General features: G+C 39.2%; 3 protein-coding genes across 3 annotated transcripts in view; 1 reads left to right on the top strand and 2 right to left on the bottom strand.

Moving 5' to 3' along the window:
• obscna (obscurin, cytoskeletal calmodulin and titin-interacting RhoGEF a) overlaps nucleotides 1–6,220 on the top strand; it is a 45,982-nt gene extending 39,762 nt beyond the window's left edge. Inside the window, exons 75-83 of the mRNA XM_068707378.1 lie at nucleotides 193–321; nucleotides 443–565; nucleotides 2,456–2,623; nucleotides 2,765–2,870; nucleotides 3,320–3,559; nucleotides 4,125–4,348; nucleotides 4,730–4,826; nucleotides 5,221–5,370; nucleotides 5,483–6,220. Coding sequence (XP_068563479.1) covers nucleotides 193–321; nucleotides 443–565; nucleotides 2,456–2,623; nucleotides 2,765–2,870; nucleotides 3,320–3,559; nucleotides 4,125–4,348; nucleotides 4,730–4,826; nucleotides 5,221–5,370; nucleotides 5,483–5,663 — 1,418 coding nt within the window. The 3' untranslated portion in view covers nucleotides 5,664–6,220. The remainder of the gene's footprint in view (nucleotides 1–192; nucleotides 322–442; nucleotides 566–2,455; nucleotides 2,624–2,764; nucleotides 2,871–3,319; nucleotides 3,560–4,124; nucleotides 4,349–4,729; nucleotides 4,827–5,220; nucleotides 5,371–5,482) is intronic.
• Nucleotides 6,221–6,901: 681 nt separating this feature from the next.
• guk1b (guanylate kinase 1b) lies at nucleotides 6,902–11,878 on the bottom strand. The gene is made up of 9 exons (XM_068707377.1): nucleotides 11,830–11,878; nucleotides 10,723–10,838; nucleotides 10,428–10,469; nucleotides 9,952–10,077; nucleotides 8,634–8,730; nucleotides 7,712–7,850; nucleotides 7,259–7,343; nucleotides 7,093–7,178; nucleotides 6,902–6,934 (listed from the first exon to the last, which is right to left on the bottom strand). Exons 2-9 carry the CDS (start codon nucleotides 10,832–10,834, stop codon nucleotides 6,902–6,904), a joined length of 720 nt encoding a protein of 239 aa, XP_068563478.1. The 5' UTR covers nucleotides 10,835–10,838; nucleotides 11,830–11,878.
• Nucleotides 11,879–12,990: 1,112 nt separating this feature from the next.
• Nucleotides 12,991–16,176, bottom strand: part of rnf220b (ring finger protein 220b) — a 29,731-nt gene continuing 26,545 nt past the window's right edge. Inside the window, exons 14-16 of the mRNA XM_068707120.1 lie at nucleotides 14,855–14,963; nucleotides 13,746–13,820; nucleotides 12,991–13,645 (exon numbers count right to left, since the gene is read on the bottom strand). Coding sequence (XP_068563221.1) covers nucleotides 13,574–13,645; nucleotides 13,746–13,820; nucleotides 14,855–14,963 — 256 coding nt within the window. The 3' untranslated portion in view covers nucleotides 12,991–13,573. The remainder of the gene's footprint in view (nucleotides 13,646–13,745; nucleotides 13,821–14,854; nucleotides 14,964–16,176) is intronic.

The raw sequence follows: 16,176 nt of genomic DNA, 5'->3' as shown, positions 1-16,176 counted from the left end.
GTTTTCAATAAACTGAAAACTATGTTAAGCAGCATCCATATTAAGAAAAAAAGCTAAAGTGGCAATATATAGACAATAGGATATGGGCATTATTTCTTTATTTTCGCTCGTCTCAGTTATGTTATAATATACATCTACACTGTCTTTTTATCAAAATGTAATGTTTTTTCCTTTTGGTGTCTTTTACAACAGGGCCAATAGTAAAGGGGTCAGCTCCCATCCCACCTGAAAGACAGCACAGAACTGGTCTTGAGAGTCCAAAAAAGAGGACCTCCAAACTATTGCCTTCATTTAAAATACCCGCTTTCAAAAAGACAAAGGGTAATGAATATGCTACATTCTGTGTATTACGCATTTCCAGTCCGAAATGGCCTGAAAACCTGGTATTGTGATTTTGCTATAAGTCTGGCTGTGTATCTTTGATCTACTCCATCATTTCCAGATCTGCTGGTCCGTCCCAATAAGGCTGAAGTGCTCCAGTTAGATGGAGGTGGAGTCCTGCTTGTTTGGAAACCAGTCCAGTCCAGTGACCCTGTCACCTACTGTGTGCAGTACTGCACAGACGGTGGGTTCTCAGAGATGATGCAGCAGCACAGGAATTCAATCCGCTCTTAGAAATATCAAAACATATCTCATCAAGCATGTCCATACATAGTGTTTGGAATGACGTACTAGATATTTTTCAGACATCATTTTAGATAATTTATTTTTCTAAATTACTTATTTCCAATAGTTTGACTGTTTTTTGTTTTTTTTTAACACTAAGACTAGACTAGTGTGTGCTTGCAACACAGTGTTGAATATTATTCTTAACCTGACACATAGTTAAAGATAAAAACTTCTCTTTTAATTGATACTTTTCAGTAACTACCAAATTTGTATTGGTTTACCTTTTCCCCTTTTGCAGGAGGCATTACATATGAAAATCAAGTAACTGATATATTTTGTTGAATTTGCATAACACATTCATCTACTCATAAATGTAATCACACATACGTTATGAATGTTTATAAATGTACAGTCAAATAGTGACATGGGATGAAATACTAAAACACAGTAAACACATGTGAATAATACAGATAATCCAAAATAAGCACATTGGTGTGCTATGCCCAGCCTAGACAAAGCTCTAAATTTATATTTGATCACAGTTTATAATAATCTTACAACCTCCTATGATTTTAATTATAACTCCACCCGCTTTCCCTCCCATCCCTCTATTTAACTCCCTCTCACCCCTCCTCAGCGACACAGACTCTTAGTTCATCCAAATTAGTAATTTATAATAGGCCCTTTTCACAGAAGTCATTTAGACATGTCAAAGCAAGTGTAACGTTAATTGATAATTGTCATTATGGTCCCATTCTATTTAGTGTCACAGCCATTCCCGTGAGCCAGCATGGATAACACCATGTCCCTCGCCCAGCTAATTGGGACAGGGCCATAATTGATTTTATTAATCACATCTGTGTTTGCCCTGCAAACACATGTCAAAATGGATGCCGTGATAGGGGCCAATAGGATTTTATAAAGTTATTATTTTCCCTCTCTTTTTGTGCTTATTGTTGTCACTTACCAGCGATATCATTTGTGTAGCCCAACTGATGACACAGCTAAAGAATCGTGAACATAATGGGCTACGATTACAAAACATGCAAGCTAATGTTAGCTAAAGTTACGTCGTTAACTTACCATACATTGCTGGTGTAGTTTGTACACCTTGGTTAAAGATGCTACCTTGGACTGGGCGGCAGCAACGCCAGGTAACGTTATCCCAGGTAGCGACAGGACTAAGTGAGTTCGGTAAAGTTGGAGATATTTTGCAGACTCCAACTTCCTGGATCAATAACTCATAAGCGAAACGTCTTAAAACACAAACGACTAACCAGTAATAAGGCAGGCAAAGAGCTACAACCTGTGTTTAATGCTCGTCCGAGCAGGAAACATAATATAACTTTTCCAACTCTCTAATTTTTCTCTCTCAATTTATTATTATTGATTGGCGCAGTGATATTCGGCGGAGCATTTTACGACGGCTTCGAACGCAGCTCAGCCAATCACAATCAAAGACCGGAACTATCTGTTTTATAAACATGGGCTAGTTTCCCTATATATTGTAGCCATACAATCAACAATGTACAGTTATTTTCACTTTAATATTTTACCAAGAGCTTCTGTTGCATCAGCCTTCATGCCCTGTATTCTTCCTATTGTTAATTCTAAAGACAGATGCTAATACAACGATGTAAGCCAATGCATATTAGATAATTAAAACGTTCCACTAACTCTTAAGTGAATTCTGTATACTTCTGTTCTTCTTTCAAATTGACCTCAACAATCATTGTATATCCTACAGTGCAATATTACAAATGTCACTGTTGCATTAATCTAGTGAGAGAGCATTCATATTTGCAGTAGGTGTGGAGTAAAACTCTCGTGTCATGCACCTCCTCAGGTTCGGAGTGGACGGTCCTGTCGGAGGAGGTGACTGAAAGCTGCTATGTGGTGAAGGACTTACCCAGAGGAGCGTCTTATGTGTTCAGGATAGGTTGCATCACCAAGACAGGAGCAGGACCTTTCAGCGATGCTTCAGCACCTGTTGTTATGGCTACTCATCCTGAAGGCAAGAACAATATGTTTGCTGACACTGGTTTGGTGTTTTCAATATTTATAGCAATGATATACACATCAACTGTGAAATGTGCAAACGAGCTACGACACGAAAGGTTGCAATGTTTTCACCTGTATTTATTCTGCTGTACAGAAATTCACATTCCTCTAATCCAGACTGAGTCACTGGGGTCAAAGATGACTGGGTCAGAACGACAGACAACACACACAAACTACAATTTCCTCTCTGAGATCAACAGGTAGGGATTTTAAGTAGAAGTTGTGATTTTCACTAACTTATCTTTAATAAAAATGTATTCTTTATTTACTTATTCATTTGGGTATTATTTTGAAATGTAGGTGTGACTTTTTCGGTTTCTCGAGTCACAGATTATGTTGGGGAAGAGAAGGAAACTTTGTGCTGATATTCAACATTTTTCATCTAGTTCCCCTTTATATGTCAAAGAAAATACATTTTCCAACAGACTAATTCTTAGCATTAGGATTAGTGTTTTAAGGAACAAAAACACTTCAGTAGCATGTAGACCATCATCACTTCTTTACCTGCTTATTCAGTGTTACACCCGACTGGAACCAGTTCCAGGATGCATTAGTAAAAAGATGGTCTGACCTTGTTCCTCCCACTTTCTCTTACACTAATATGCCATATTGATGTTATATTCCTCTTTTGTTTTGTTCTCTCCTACAGGGGTCGATTCAGCGTAGTCAGCCTGTGCAGGGATGCTGAGACCAGCCAAGTGTTTGTTGCCAAAATCACCCCCTACCAGGCAGAGCAGAGACAGTTGGTGCTGAGGGAGTACCAGCTGCTGAAGAGGCTTCATCACACTCACCTGGTGCAGCTGCACACTGCCTATTTCACCTCCTGCTACGTGGTGTTAGTGGAGGAGCTCTGTCCCGGCAAGGAGCTGCTCTACAGTTTGGCATCGAGGTAAAGGAAAGGCATGAGAAACATAAGCCTGCAACCAAATCGTCTGAGTATGGATTCATACGCTGAGTAACATTATCAAGCAGTCCATACAGCGGAAAGCCTACATTTTACTTCTCTTCTTTAACTCTTTATTTTGTACTATGGCATCTGTAGGAGAGATGTGTCAGGCACAATTGATCATCAAATGATTCCGAAATAAGACGCTCTAGCAACAGATTTCCTGAGAAATACTGCTCTAATTAGTGCCAACAGGCCAAATTTGACCCTCTCAAACTTGCTGCCATGTTGATGTTATTAAAGGGAATGATTTTAATGTTATCTTATGGATGACATTAATTAATGTAATTTAAGTTTTGAGTGATTTTGAGATAATCGAAACAAATAAAAGTGATTGCAGATGTCTGAGATGTGCCAAACAGACGCTTAGTGTAACTTTACAATGTAATGTCATTAAGAATTTTTTTTTTTTTTAATGATCTATATCTTGTTTCAGAACTTCTGAAATTTTTGTTCAACCATTTTGTTGAATCCCTAACAAACCTGTCTGTGTTTTACACCCTCTCAGAGATCTGTACGCAGAGACTCACGTCGCCGAGCTGCTGGTTCAGATCCTGAGTGCCGTTGACTACCTACACAGCCGTCGAGTCGTCCACCTGGACCTGAAGTCTGACAACATGCTGGTGGATGACTGTAACCACCTGAAGATAGTCGACTTGGGCTCGGCTCAGTCATTCACGCCTGGTCAGCCTCTCAACATTGAGCACATCCATGGCCTATCGGAGAGCAAAGGTACTGAAGTATTTCTTGTTTATCAAAAGGCAAACTAAATTGTGTAAGATTGTGACGAGTGCATTGTTGTGGATTCTCCTAATGTACTAAACCTTTGACTGTCATGGCCTCCAACAGGCTGCCGCAGCAAAGGTACACTTTCTTTAAGGGAGGATGGATTGATGGATGGAAATAATTCAGCCTAACTTCATCCACCTCAGCTGATCCTATCTACCATAGCCTAACAAATCCAAGTCCATTTTCTTATCTTTTTTTAATTTGTTTCTTTCTTGATTGAGGCATTTTCCTAATTCAGAAAATGTATATTGTGAGTGAATGTGGCATTGCCGGTAACAGCACAACTCTTTATGGACAATATCCTGTGTCTGTCTGTTTTGTCAGTTTATATTGTCCTTCCTAAAGCTCCGGAAATCCTTGAAGGTCAGGGTGTTGGGCCTGAAACTGACGTCTGGGCTATTGGAGTTCTGTCCTTCATCATGTAAGTATAGAGATATAGGTGAATTGTTGCATTAAATAATTTGTTGAAAGAAAATATTCTTTATATTTTTTATGTTAGTAATAAATGTGGCTCCCACTTTTGAAAAATAGCTATCACAATATCAGAACAAAGTCTAACATGTGTCTAAAAAGCAGGTATGATAGTGGACAAAATGACAATTCTAAGGAATGAATCATCCACATTCTTTCTTTCGAAAATATTATTTTTCATCATGTAAGATTGAATTATAAAGGCTGATTAGTTCAGTCCAATAGTTGTACTACTACTGCTACTGACTGAATCGTCTGTAGTTCTGAGAAGCTGAATTTACTAATATACTATACTGTTTGTATTTTTCGTAAAATGTATGTGTGTTTTTCCCTTTCTTCACTAGGTTGAGTGCCGACAGCCCGTTCCATGCAGAGCACAGCTGGGAGCAAGACAAAAACATCAAGAAAGGGAAGATCCAGTTTGGACGCTGTTACCCGGGTTTGTCAGAGGGAGCCTTAAACTTCATGAAGAGCAGCCTGAATAACAAATCCTGGTGAGCGTCTATCTGAAAATGCAGTTTGTATCAGAGTGTTTATTTGTGTGAAAAGTCGTATGAGTGAATTAGGAATGTGTAAATCCTAATATGATAAAAAAAAACTTTGTAGGGGGAGACCCACTACAGCCGAGTGTCTTCAGAACCAATGGCTGCGTGCCCATCGTGCCCCACACAAAGGCCGACACTCCAAAGTGTGTTTCTCCACAGACAAGCTTAAAGATTACCTCAAGCAGAAGGAGGAGAAACGAGACCAGGTCCGCACCAAGCTTCAAGGACCCTTTTTCCAGTGAGGCACCGCTGTGGGGGCTTCTAGAAACTATGCAGCCTTATAACCAGCATATTTCAATGTCAGCTGATAGTTTCCCGTGGGGCTCGTTTTTGGCTAGCTGAAGCCAGGCCAGATCTCAAAAATCATTTTAGTATCCTCTGATTTTGAAAATGTGATGCGTCTTAATGAGTTTTCAAAGTGTTTCAAAGTGTATTTATCCATTGTATATGTTAGTGTGCGTTGGTTTATATGGAAACAAATCAGGGAGAAGGTTTAGTCTAAGAGTGCATGGGATTTTGTGACATGAGAAACCGTTGTTTTGCTCCGAAGTATCAGACAGATGCACGTGTTTGGCCTTAAAGGGAAAACTGTTTTCTGTGCTATTCTTCTTCATACAGAAGGCAGATGTTTTTTTCTGAGTGATGTATTGTTTTTAAAAATGTTCAGGTTTTGAAAATGAAATGTACAAATGGGAAGTTGATTAGATTTATAGGTTTCACCTAAGTTTCATAATACTTAAATATTGGGTCAGTCACCCACCAGAATGAGTTGATGGATTAAATGGCACAAACGTGGCAAGTCATTGTCCTCACATTCTTTATTCAGTCTCATTTGCACACAAACACACAAAAATACATGCAAATGTTTTAAATGTAATATATGCAGGGATTTTATATTAGATGCATAGACCTCCGTCATAATGGTTAAATTATATGCAGCATGGGAGCAATTATTTAAATACTGTTATATTAGTCAAAGTAATCATACACTTAACTAGTAGGGAATTTATTTCTACTGTATCAGAATTCAACAACTATTTTGCAGTGAGGTACTGACTGGTGATACTGAGGTGGACTGCACATTTGGCCAGTGTCAAACTTTGGCTTATGAAGACCAAATGTAGCACTGAATTTGGCAGTTGTACCTTTTATTTTAATTTTTTTACAGCTGGCACTGACCTATGGGTCAGGATGTTCACACATATATCAATCACTGGTTTTACTAAATCTAACATAACCCCCATCCCATCAGTTAATTACAAACATTTGACTTTATTTTCCATCTGAGAATCAGTGAGCATGAATCTGTACTGAGCAAACTTCCGACCATATAACATTGGGGGTAAAAGAAAAACAAATGTTTCTCAAGATGAAAGTTTATTTTAGATGCGGTCATTTGCAGTCACTGAAGATGGAGTTATTCAGGCCAGAGTCCCACATTTTGGTTCTTCTGTCCAGCAGATCAAAGACTGTTTCCTTCTTATGATTTTGCCTCCTGAATTTTCTGGATTTCCTGTTTAAAGAGAGATGACGATAGTTTTTGTGCGTTCAACCGATGGTTTTGTCCAGAGAGTCATGAATATACAATGGTCTGTGCAACAGATGGCAGAGAATAGCTGCAAAGTATTTGTGAAATAAGTAAGAGAAAGGATAATTTACGGTTTTACTTACATCATTGAGGATATCTTTCAGCTCCTCGTAAGCCTTCTCTAAGTCGTCATTGATGATAATAACATCAAACACTCCAGGCTCGTTACCTGGAGAAGAGAATTGGATCAGCTGCAATGGTTGTCTTTATTTCAGCATCATATCCACAAAGAACAGCAGAGAAACTTACTGAGCTCCATATCGATGCGTGCTGCCTCCAGGCGTTTCTGTAAACTCTCCTCTGTCTCTGTCTGTCTGTCCCTCAGACGAGTTTCCTGAGAAAGACAATAAAACAAGACATCTTTGAACCAAGAGCTGCTTAACAAAGTAACACAACAGCTGTCATGTCTGCAGTTCACACATTTCACAAAGTTGTATTTGTTTTACATTTTAATTTTTCTCAGATCAACTTGTACCTCACTATTTAGGAGTTGTTTGAATAGAAATCTTGGTCTGAATTTATTATGATGATCAAAGTATACAGCAAAAAAAAAAGACTAAAATAAATGTCAGAAATTAGCATCTATATGACTCATTGATAGCCCACTTTGCACAAGGAAGAATAGAGTTTAATGGATACAAAATGACATTGAAATATTGCATTATATTACATTAATGCAGTTATATAAAGTTGGACATTTACCAGGATCTCCATGGAGGGAGGCTGGATGGAGATGTAGATGGGGTTCAGGTCAGTCTCTTTAATCCTCTTCACCCCCTGGAGCTCCACATCTAAGATGCAGATTTTGTTCATGGCCAGCACATCTTCTATGGCAGCTTTACTAGAGAATCAATGCATTGTTAAATTATTAAAAAAAACTTATAGAACAAGAGGCTCTTTAAACTACCAGGACTATACATTTGAACAAATGGGCTTGGCAATGTTCAACCAGGTATGGAGAGTGTAATCGTGTAATTTCGTGCTCGTCACACATAGTGACTAAAGTAAGAGGATCGCTGCATTGATCCAAGCTGCTCACACTTGCACATTGAGTGTGTATTTTCTTCAGAATAAGAGGGAGAGATTAAATGTGACACCCACGATGCTGAGCCGCAGCGTTGCTCTTTTTGAACTGGGAGGGGGGGGGGGGGGGGGTTGAAGATCCGCCATCTGCCACCAGACTATTATATATCCTCTTGATCCCTGTGGCAAAGCCTGATTGTAGTCTTTTATGGAATACAACAGTCTTAGCTTCTATTGAATTAAATTTAAACAATATTGCTAACACTGATACTTTATTGTATTTTCACTATTAACTCAGCTTTTCTTCCATCCTGTGGGTGGAAAAGCTACTAAAACAGCATTTAGAACAAAAACAAAAAAACAACCACTGAAAACATACAGATGATGTTCTTTGTTTTGCAGGGGAGAAGCTAACTGAGACGCTGCCCCCTTATTGAAAGTGGTCTGCCTTTGGTCTTCAAAATGCATGCTTTTTCAGAAATGTACATAAATAAATAAAATGTTTACCAAAAGCGATCGTGCATCTAAATCATAGACATTTTCTGAGGTTTCTCTTGATGACATGGTGAAAAATATGGTGGCATTCATGCAGGGAATGTACCTCGTTCCATACATGTTTCCTGAAAACTCAGTGGTTTCAATGAAGTCTCCATTGTCGATTCCCTCCTGCATGGCCTCTCTCATTGTGAAGTGGTAGTCTGTAAGATGCATCATTAATATTCAATATAACTCTGCCATGAAAACTTGAAAAATGGAAAGAAATGATTAAAGAGAGGTGATGCAAATCAAATTAATGCTCACTACAGTTTTTAGTGAAAGATGCATCCAGTTTCATCACAGTGATCTCAGGCAAAATGAAAGAACATCCAGGCACAAATTCTAAACTTGTTTACAATTTCGTGGACACAATTTTTTCTTAGCTGACAGTGTGTCTTCAAGTGTATGGTGTTCTCCTCCAAGCCAGCTTTGAGACTGTGTGTACATAGTATACAGTCATTATCTAGGGAAAAGCCTGGAAAGATGAGAAATATGTATCTTGTCAAATACCTTGTAAAAACTGTTACAGAGCACATTATATTGTCCATACCAGATCCATCGGCCTAAATCTTCACAGAATCAAAACCTCAGGGGATCTAAAACTGCATAGTTTTAGAAACAAACACATTACTACTTCTAACACTGATGTGCACTGCGATAGCACACAATCATTAGCATGGGAACATCAAGGAGTCCGTTCAGACTGAAGTAACAATCTGAAGGGAAATGCTGGATATAATAGGAATTGGCTGTGCTGTAAAAAAAAAATAGATAATAAGCCTGAAAACATGGCAGACAGTGCTTTTAAACAGCACTGAAGAAAACTGCACTGCATAAAACATTTCAATGCAAGATCAAAACCTCAGTTTGACCCAAAGGAAGCAAAATCCGCCGTTGTGTTCTAGATTAATAAAAATGATAATCAATGTCTGATATTGTCAGTAGAAATAAAAACATAAACAGCATCTTACTGAAGAACAGTTATCTCTTTTCCAGAGTATTTTAACACAATAATTATTGGACTTGACAGCAGTGTTTGAAAAGCTCAGACAGATCTTCTATTTACTAAAATAACTCCACGTTATGAATCTTTCTCCCATGATGCTAATGGTTGCTTGCAAATCGTCAATACTCCACCAGTCACATTGGGAAATGGGAATCACTACTGAGGCATCAGGGGGGGCTATTTTCAAAAGCTTTTTACTCCAAAGTGTAAACTGTCTGATCCAAATTCCTTAGATCATTGAATATTTTTTTTTTGTCTTTTCTATTTTTGTTTGTCACATAACTAGTTCCTATACAACTTCAATGGCAGCGTGCCAGGATGATGAAAGTAACCCCTCTGCCTTAAAAACTGTGATCAGGAATCACACTGAGGTCACCTTTATCTGTGATTTCTGATTCGTTTGGACACGAAATAGAGGTCGACATTTCTATGCCTTTAACGGAGAAGACGGCTGCTACGGGCAGTAAAGTAGCCCCCAGAAGCATTGGGAGCTTGTTCAGCCCTATGGAGAAAGCAAAAAAGGCACAGAAAGAGGTTGATCTCTTTATATCAAGAGAGCCATACAGGGGGTACAAAGCCATTTGTGCAGTTCACTTGGGAGTAAGAAGTGATGTGAGCGTTATTTTAGAATCGGCAGGTAGGGGACGCTGGGAAACATGGTACAGAAACAAAAAGCAAAGCGGTGTAAAATACTCTTTTATCAAAATTCTACAGATTTAAAATTCAAGTCCAGGGCTCATATATGGTGAATCACAGAGCATGATGGTCCTATTGCCCTATAAGGGTGCTCAGAACATCAACCACCCACTTGTAACACTTGTGCAGATGCTAAAAAGTCTGTTTCGACTGTACCTTTGCCATCTTCCTCTCCTGGTCGAGGATTTCTTGTTGTGTCTGTGAGGAGAGGATTTCATCATTAAAAGCCACACAGAAATAAGGTAATGAATCATCAGTTATGTTGCTTTTGATAGATATTAAAGTGGAATTGCTGCAAAGTGTCAGCATTAAAATATTTACTGATTCAACATTGCATCTATTGGCATGTTCAGAATTTCAGCTTCATTCAAGCGGAGAGACTGTCACTCCTGTCCTACTTCCTCCACAGAGAGGATGCGGAAGCCAATGGCCAGTTGGCACACAAACGTACGTGACACGCTGAATCCGAAGATGCCCTCATGATCTCTCATCAGCCTCTTCATCAGAGTACTCTTCCCTGCTCCAGAGGGGCCGCTCAGCACCAGGGGCCTCGGTCCTGACATTGTTCTGCGACGGACGGACAGATGGGGGAAAGACAAGGACAGAGGAAGCTCAGATTTATGCCAAGAGCAGATTAAAATCTGTTGAGCCAGCGTAAATCTAGCGTAAAAGGTTTAGCAACAATTTCTACATGAATGGGATACGGGGCATTTTAGTGTGAATCATTTTATACAGAAAATGGTTTGGAATGAATGATTTTTGACCAAAATTGTTCTAATTCTATTATAAGCAATTAAGGGTCACCAACTATCCTGTCAAGGTTGAAGGTACAGTCAGGTTAATCCTTTGATCCAAGCTCTTAACCACTGTCAGGAAGAAACATCCCAGAAATATTTCAACACGTCCTAATTGCTGACTTCTTTGACAGCCGGAGGCCCTGATTATAATGTTAAGAGTGCCTCTTAATGAAGTCATGGCAGGTCAGCGACCAGGATTAATTGGATCTGGGCCAGGCGGCACAAAGGGTCCAGGACAGGTGACCCATTTACCTGCTGTGCTAAAGAGAGGGTGATATTTGAGGGACACTGCTGAATCAATTAATTTATAATCCTCATTAACGCAATCACTTGATAATACAGTCAAAGTCTGTAACAGTCAAAAAACACCCAACCTCTCCCTTCAACATCTTGTTACTACAAACAATGTTCGATAAGAACAGTGACAGAGATCAATGAAATCACAAAAGCCCTTTTTCTAAAGCTTGTTGAACTTTTAGGTTATTAACATATCTAAAGGAGCCTCTGTAAAGTGTTTCCCTTAACGCAAGATCTCCTCAGTGGCTTTAACTGCACACAAATTCAGAGCATTTACAATATCTAAGCAGCAAACAAATACTGTACATACATTATGAATGTGCAGTATGACAGGCTGCACTTGAGCTGTACAGTACAATACAATTCTAACGCAGCTTTCCTTTGGCTTTAGTTGAGGTTTGCACCTGAACTCAAACTCACATTAATCACATTAGTAATTGAATGTTTATTATGCAGTTCCTTACCTTTCCTCACAGTCCGTGTCGTAGAAACGTTCAATAGCAGATGAGTCTTCAGCCGCGTTTCTTAATAGACTACAATGAAGGTGTGTGTGTGTGCGCGTGTGTGTGTGTGTGTTAGTGTGATTCACTGAAGCAGCTCACTGTCAGTCTGAATTACCACCACCTACCTTCAGCTCAATGACCAATCAAATGTGTGCATGCTGGCTTGTTTTTTTCCACGCCATCCACACAGGAGCAGGTCACAAGACGTGTGGGCAAGGTCAAAAGTTTTAATAAACAAATGATTGCGTACACTGCAGCAAAATCTCTGTTTGCATTTATTTGTGAATTTGTTTCTGCTATCAATCTGGAGACTTGTTGCTTAAGCACCAGAGTTTGGCTTTGAAAGGAAAAGACAGGTTAAAGTTAAGGAGGTAAATGTACTTTAATTATTTCCAGCCTTTTCTTGTATGATCGCAAACAAATACAACAAAACTACACAAAGTTGGTCTGGAAGAAGCATTTTTTACCTTTATTTATCCAGGATTGTTTCAGCAAGGCCCTGTTCACTCATACAGTTTTACATATTCATACCTGGAAGCTGCCCAGTGCAACCACAGTATATTCAGCGGCTCCACCAGAGCAAGTCGGTGGTTAAATGGTGGGAATGGGAGAAGCATATGCTCTGCTATTTCACTTTTCCCACTACAATGGATATACATTGTAGAAATAATCAAACCATGGAATTTAAAACAGCTGACTGCTGATAGACTCTAAATTACATCATCCTGTTATGAACTATAATGAATTCGGGATTTTTGTGATGTTTTCCTTCTCTGTGATTGGACTTTGTAGTCTTCTGTCTCACGCAGTAAAAGCTCAGAATAGCAGGGTTTAGTGTCCCTCGACTCCAAATGAGCTGTGATGGGCTCTGCCTGACTAATCCTGCAGCGACCCACTTCTTAAAGGGTGACTACACCACATAGGAGTCATCACAACAAAGCTGTCGACAGGCCTAAACAACACGTGGTGCCTCTTGTCCATTCATGCCTAAGATCCACACACTCAACAGGTGACTATATATATATCAACATGATACCTCCAAATAAGATTCCTTGTGAAACGACGTTTTAGACACACGTTTTATTGTAGTAACATTGATAAAATTAGATTTAATGACCCTATACAAAGAAACACATCAATGAGAAAGACAAAATGAGCCTACAACCTACAGGAGCTAAACAAATAAGAAATGATCTAATCAAAGACAAACTCTGTACAGTAAATACAGTTGGGTTGCTAGTCAACATCATATACACACACATCGATCCAAACATACACAAAACTATGTACATGTGCTTTGCATGTGATTCAACTATTTTTTTTCTTCATAAAACAGAAAAAAAGGGTTACAAAATTGATAAATATTGTCCCAAAGTGTTGTTTTTTTTCTATTCGTTTTTCAGTGCCTGAGCTCTCAGTTGGTTTTAGAAGCTTCTTCTGTTCTGTTTGATGTTGCAGCAGGAACACGGATATTGTACAGGGCTGTAAAGGAAGGTCAAAGGTCACACTTGCTGCTCTTCAAATTGTCTGTGGTTAGTGGTTGTTAGGAGTACACTGACAGGTAGGACAAGGAGGGTGTGAGGAGGAGGAGGAGGAGGCGGAGGAGGATGACGGAGGGCGTCTGTGACAGGCCAGCTGCCCACAAATCCACCCCTGATTGGTTAAAACAGAAGAAGCCCCTCTCCTCATTGTGCGAGTAGCTGCATCACAGGTAGACCCGCCTCAGGTCTCCAGGTGAGGTGATAGTGTTGCACTGAGGACACAACTTCTTTGCTCCCTAAATAAAAACATAAGACAAAAAAATTATCGTTTTTTCAAACATACTCTGATTGTTTTAATTCATGTTTATGTGAATCAACACAAATATGATGTTTTACCAGTGTTCGAAGCCAACACTCCTCACAGTGAACATGCCAGCACTGGATGGAGGTGAGAGGGGTTGTGTACGTGTCCTGCAAAAAGAAAAGACAGGTGATGATTCCTTGCATGTAGTACATAAAGCTGCCACTAGATGTCCATGTGAAACTACAATAAGAGCGTTAAAGACGCTTCAGTCAATGCAGCTTTTATTGAAGCCCTTTTAACAACAGGAAAGGTCCAGCAGGGGTGTTTAGTGATTAATTACACTATACTTTTTCAGTTTGAATACATGATTTATATACATATTGTTTCAGCAACTATCTCCATAAATTAAAATCAAAATGACTAAGGTAAGTCCGTCACTTTAAAATTGCACCAACTTGCCACCCTCTACACACTCCTTCTGTTAGTGCGCTTGCATTTGAATAACCACAATATACATTGTGTTGTATATAAAAGGTCAGTAACAACAAATTATTTTCACTATAGATTAAACCCTTTTTATCGGCGAATCATTTGCTCTATCAAATGCAAATTAAGATGAGAATAACATTCTTCATAAGTCCTCAGAGACCAACGATACAGTCAGATTTTTATATAGTTTACTTTTTTCAGTCAACAGCCCGAAATAAAACAGAGCAATGGGATGAGCAAACGTGGCATTTTTGCTCAATAAATTACTCAAATTATTACTTACTTACTATTTGATCAATTGACTAATCGGTATAGCACTAGGGCAAAATTGTTTTGGAAAAATCATATCGTTGTCAGAGCTAGGACTCAAGATTAAGATCAATCTATATCAGCATAATACAGAATTGACAATATAACATACATTATAATTTCATGTCAAAGATTTACTTGAGACTTTAAAAAAATTACTTAAAGTGTTTCACATATTTACAAAAAGCAAAAAAGAATAACATACAAAAATGTGTCATCATATCATATCATATCATCATCACCAAAATTACAGTAAATTCCATTAAAAGAGCAGGACCAATTTTATTGACTTATCGCCCCAAAACACAGGTCCCTACAGGAATATCAGCAGTTTCTGCATCACTGCACTGTGATCTCTATTTTGTGTGTCTGCTCTGCTGATTTGATTCGGCTTCGTACTCACCATGCAGATGAGGCATTTAAATCTGTCTCCTTTAGACAACTGTTTCTCCAAATCCCGTATCCGAGCTTTAAGTGCATCCAGAGTTGTCAGTGTGGAATCCTCTGAGAGTCTGCATGCGCGCACACACACACACACACACAAACACACACACGCACACACACACATGGATGGAGGGTAAGATGGGAGCTTGCGTGAGTTAGGCAGGCACTGGAGAGTCATTTATAAATCGAAGACAGATTAAATTATTCGCTGGCCAACATGGACACTGAGCATGAAATTTAGCAGCAATCACATTGCCTGCATTCGCTGTCTCATTTATCATAGGCAGAGGGTGTGTGTGTGTGTGTGTGTGTGTGTGTGTGTGTGCGCGTGCGTGTGAGAGAGGGGGGGGTGAAGTGTCAGGGTCCTCACAGAGATAGACGTACACATAGAAACACGTGCAATTACAGGACAGACTATATGCGCAGACATACTGTACAGCGAGGCAGACAGGCTGCGATGCATTAAGTGTGATGAAATGTGTGTGCACGCCTGCTGTGACCTTGATTGATGATATCATCACATTGATATAGTATTGTTGTGTATCAGGCTGGTGGGAGCTGGGGCAGGTAGTCTGAACTGATACCACACAGAGAGCTCGGCCCCCAAAATACACTTTACAGTAAGACATGGTATATCTTCCTCAGCTCTGATTGGCTGATTCACACCTGATTTTACACGCAACCTGCCTTACTTACCACTTAGTTTCAGTTCTGAAGTCTAAACCCTGTGAGTTTACACCCAAATGAAAATCTCCTATATCAAAATTATTACACAAAAACACAACAGCTTGAACAGTGTGTCATGACGTTGTAGCAGACATCCAAACTGAATGACAAAGACTGACTATTTTACTCAAACAAAGGAAGGTACAGTGTGGAAGAACTTTATTCATTGGGAGAAGAACATCAGTCTTTATTGCCTTGTTATGATATTACAGATGAATGCTTCTGTTGTTTCTTTAAACTAAAAGTCTAACAACCATAAAACAATATGTCACTCAACCCTTTTAACCATTTGTTGCATGTTCGTCTCTTGTTCTGTCGTTGTTTTCCCTGATGCTGTTGTCTGCTACTGCCCGTGCTATGCTTGTTGTAATGCGTGTTGTGATTGTATGCCAGTAACAGGTGTGTTGTGACGGTACGTTGCTGTCTTTTGAACTTTGTACATTTATTTTAGCCTTTACTCCTTACCGTCATGAGGCTTTGCCTTTTTCCAGACCACTTTTGTAAATAAGAATTTATTGAAATTGGGATTATTGGCAGTGATGCTATCTCTGGCGC

This window comes from Cebidichthys violaceus, unplaced genomic scaffold (assembly GCF_023349555.1).
Source record: "Cebidichthys violaceus isolate CVI_PGR_0920_01 unplaced genomic scaffold, fCebVio1.0.p SCAF_13, whole genome shotgun sequence".
Lineage (NCBI taxonomy): Eukaryota > Metazoa > Chordata > Actinopteri > Perciformes > Stichaeidae > Cebidichthys > Cebidichthys violaceus.
This window is presented reverse-complemented; position numbering and strand designations above follow the sequence as displayed.

What these genes read in the sequence shown, in the direction of transcription:
- guk1b (XM_068707377.1), bottom strand. Translation starts at nt 10,834, where the DNA reads ATGTCAGGACCGAGGCCCCTGGTGCTGAGCGGCCCCTCTGGAGCAGGG. An exon ending in CTTCGGATTCAGCGTGTCAC is followed by an intron (nt 10,470 to 10,722) that starts GTACGTTTGTGT and finishes CTCTCCTCACAG; the next exon opens with ACACAACAAGAAATCCTCGA. An exon ending in CTCCCTCCATGGAGATCCTG is followed by an intron (nt 7,344 to 7,711) that starts GTAAATGTCCAA and finishes TGTCTTTCTCAG; the next exon opens with GAAACTCGTCTGAGGGACAG.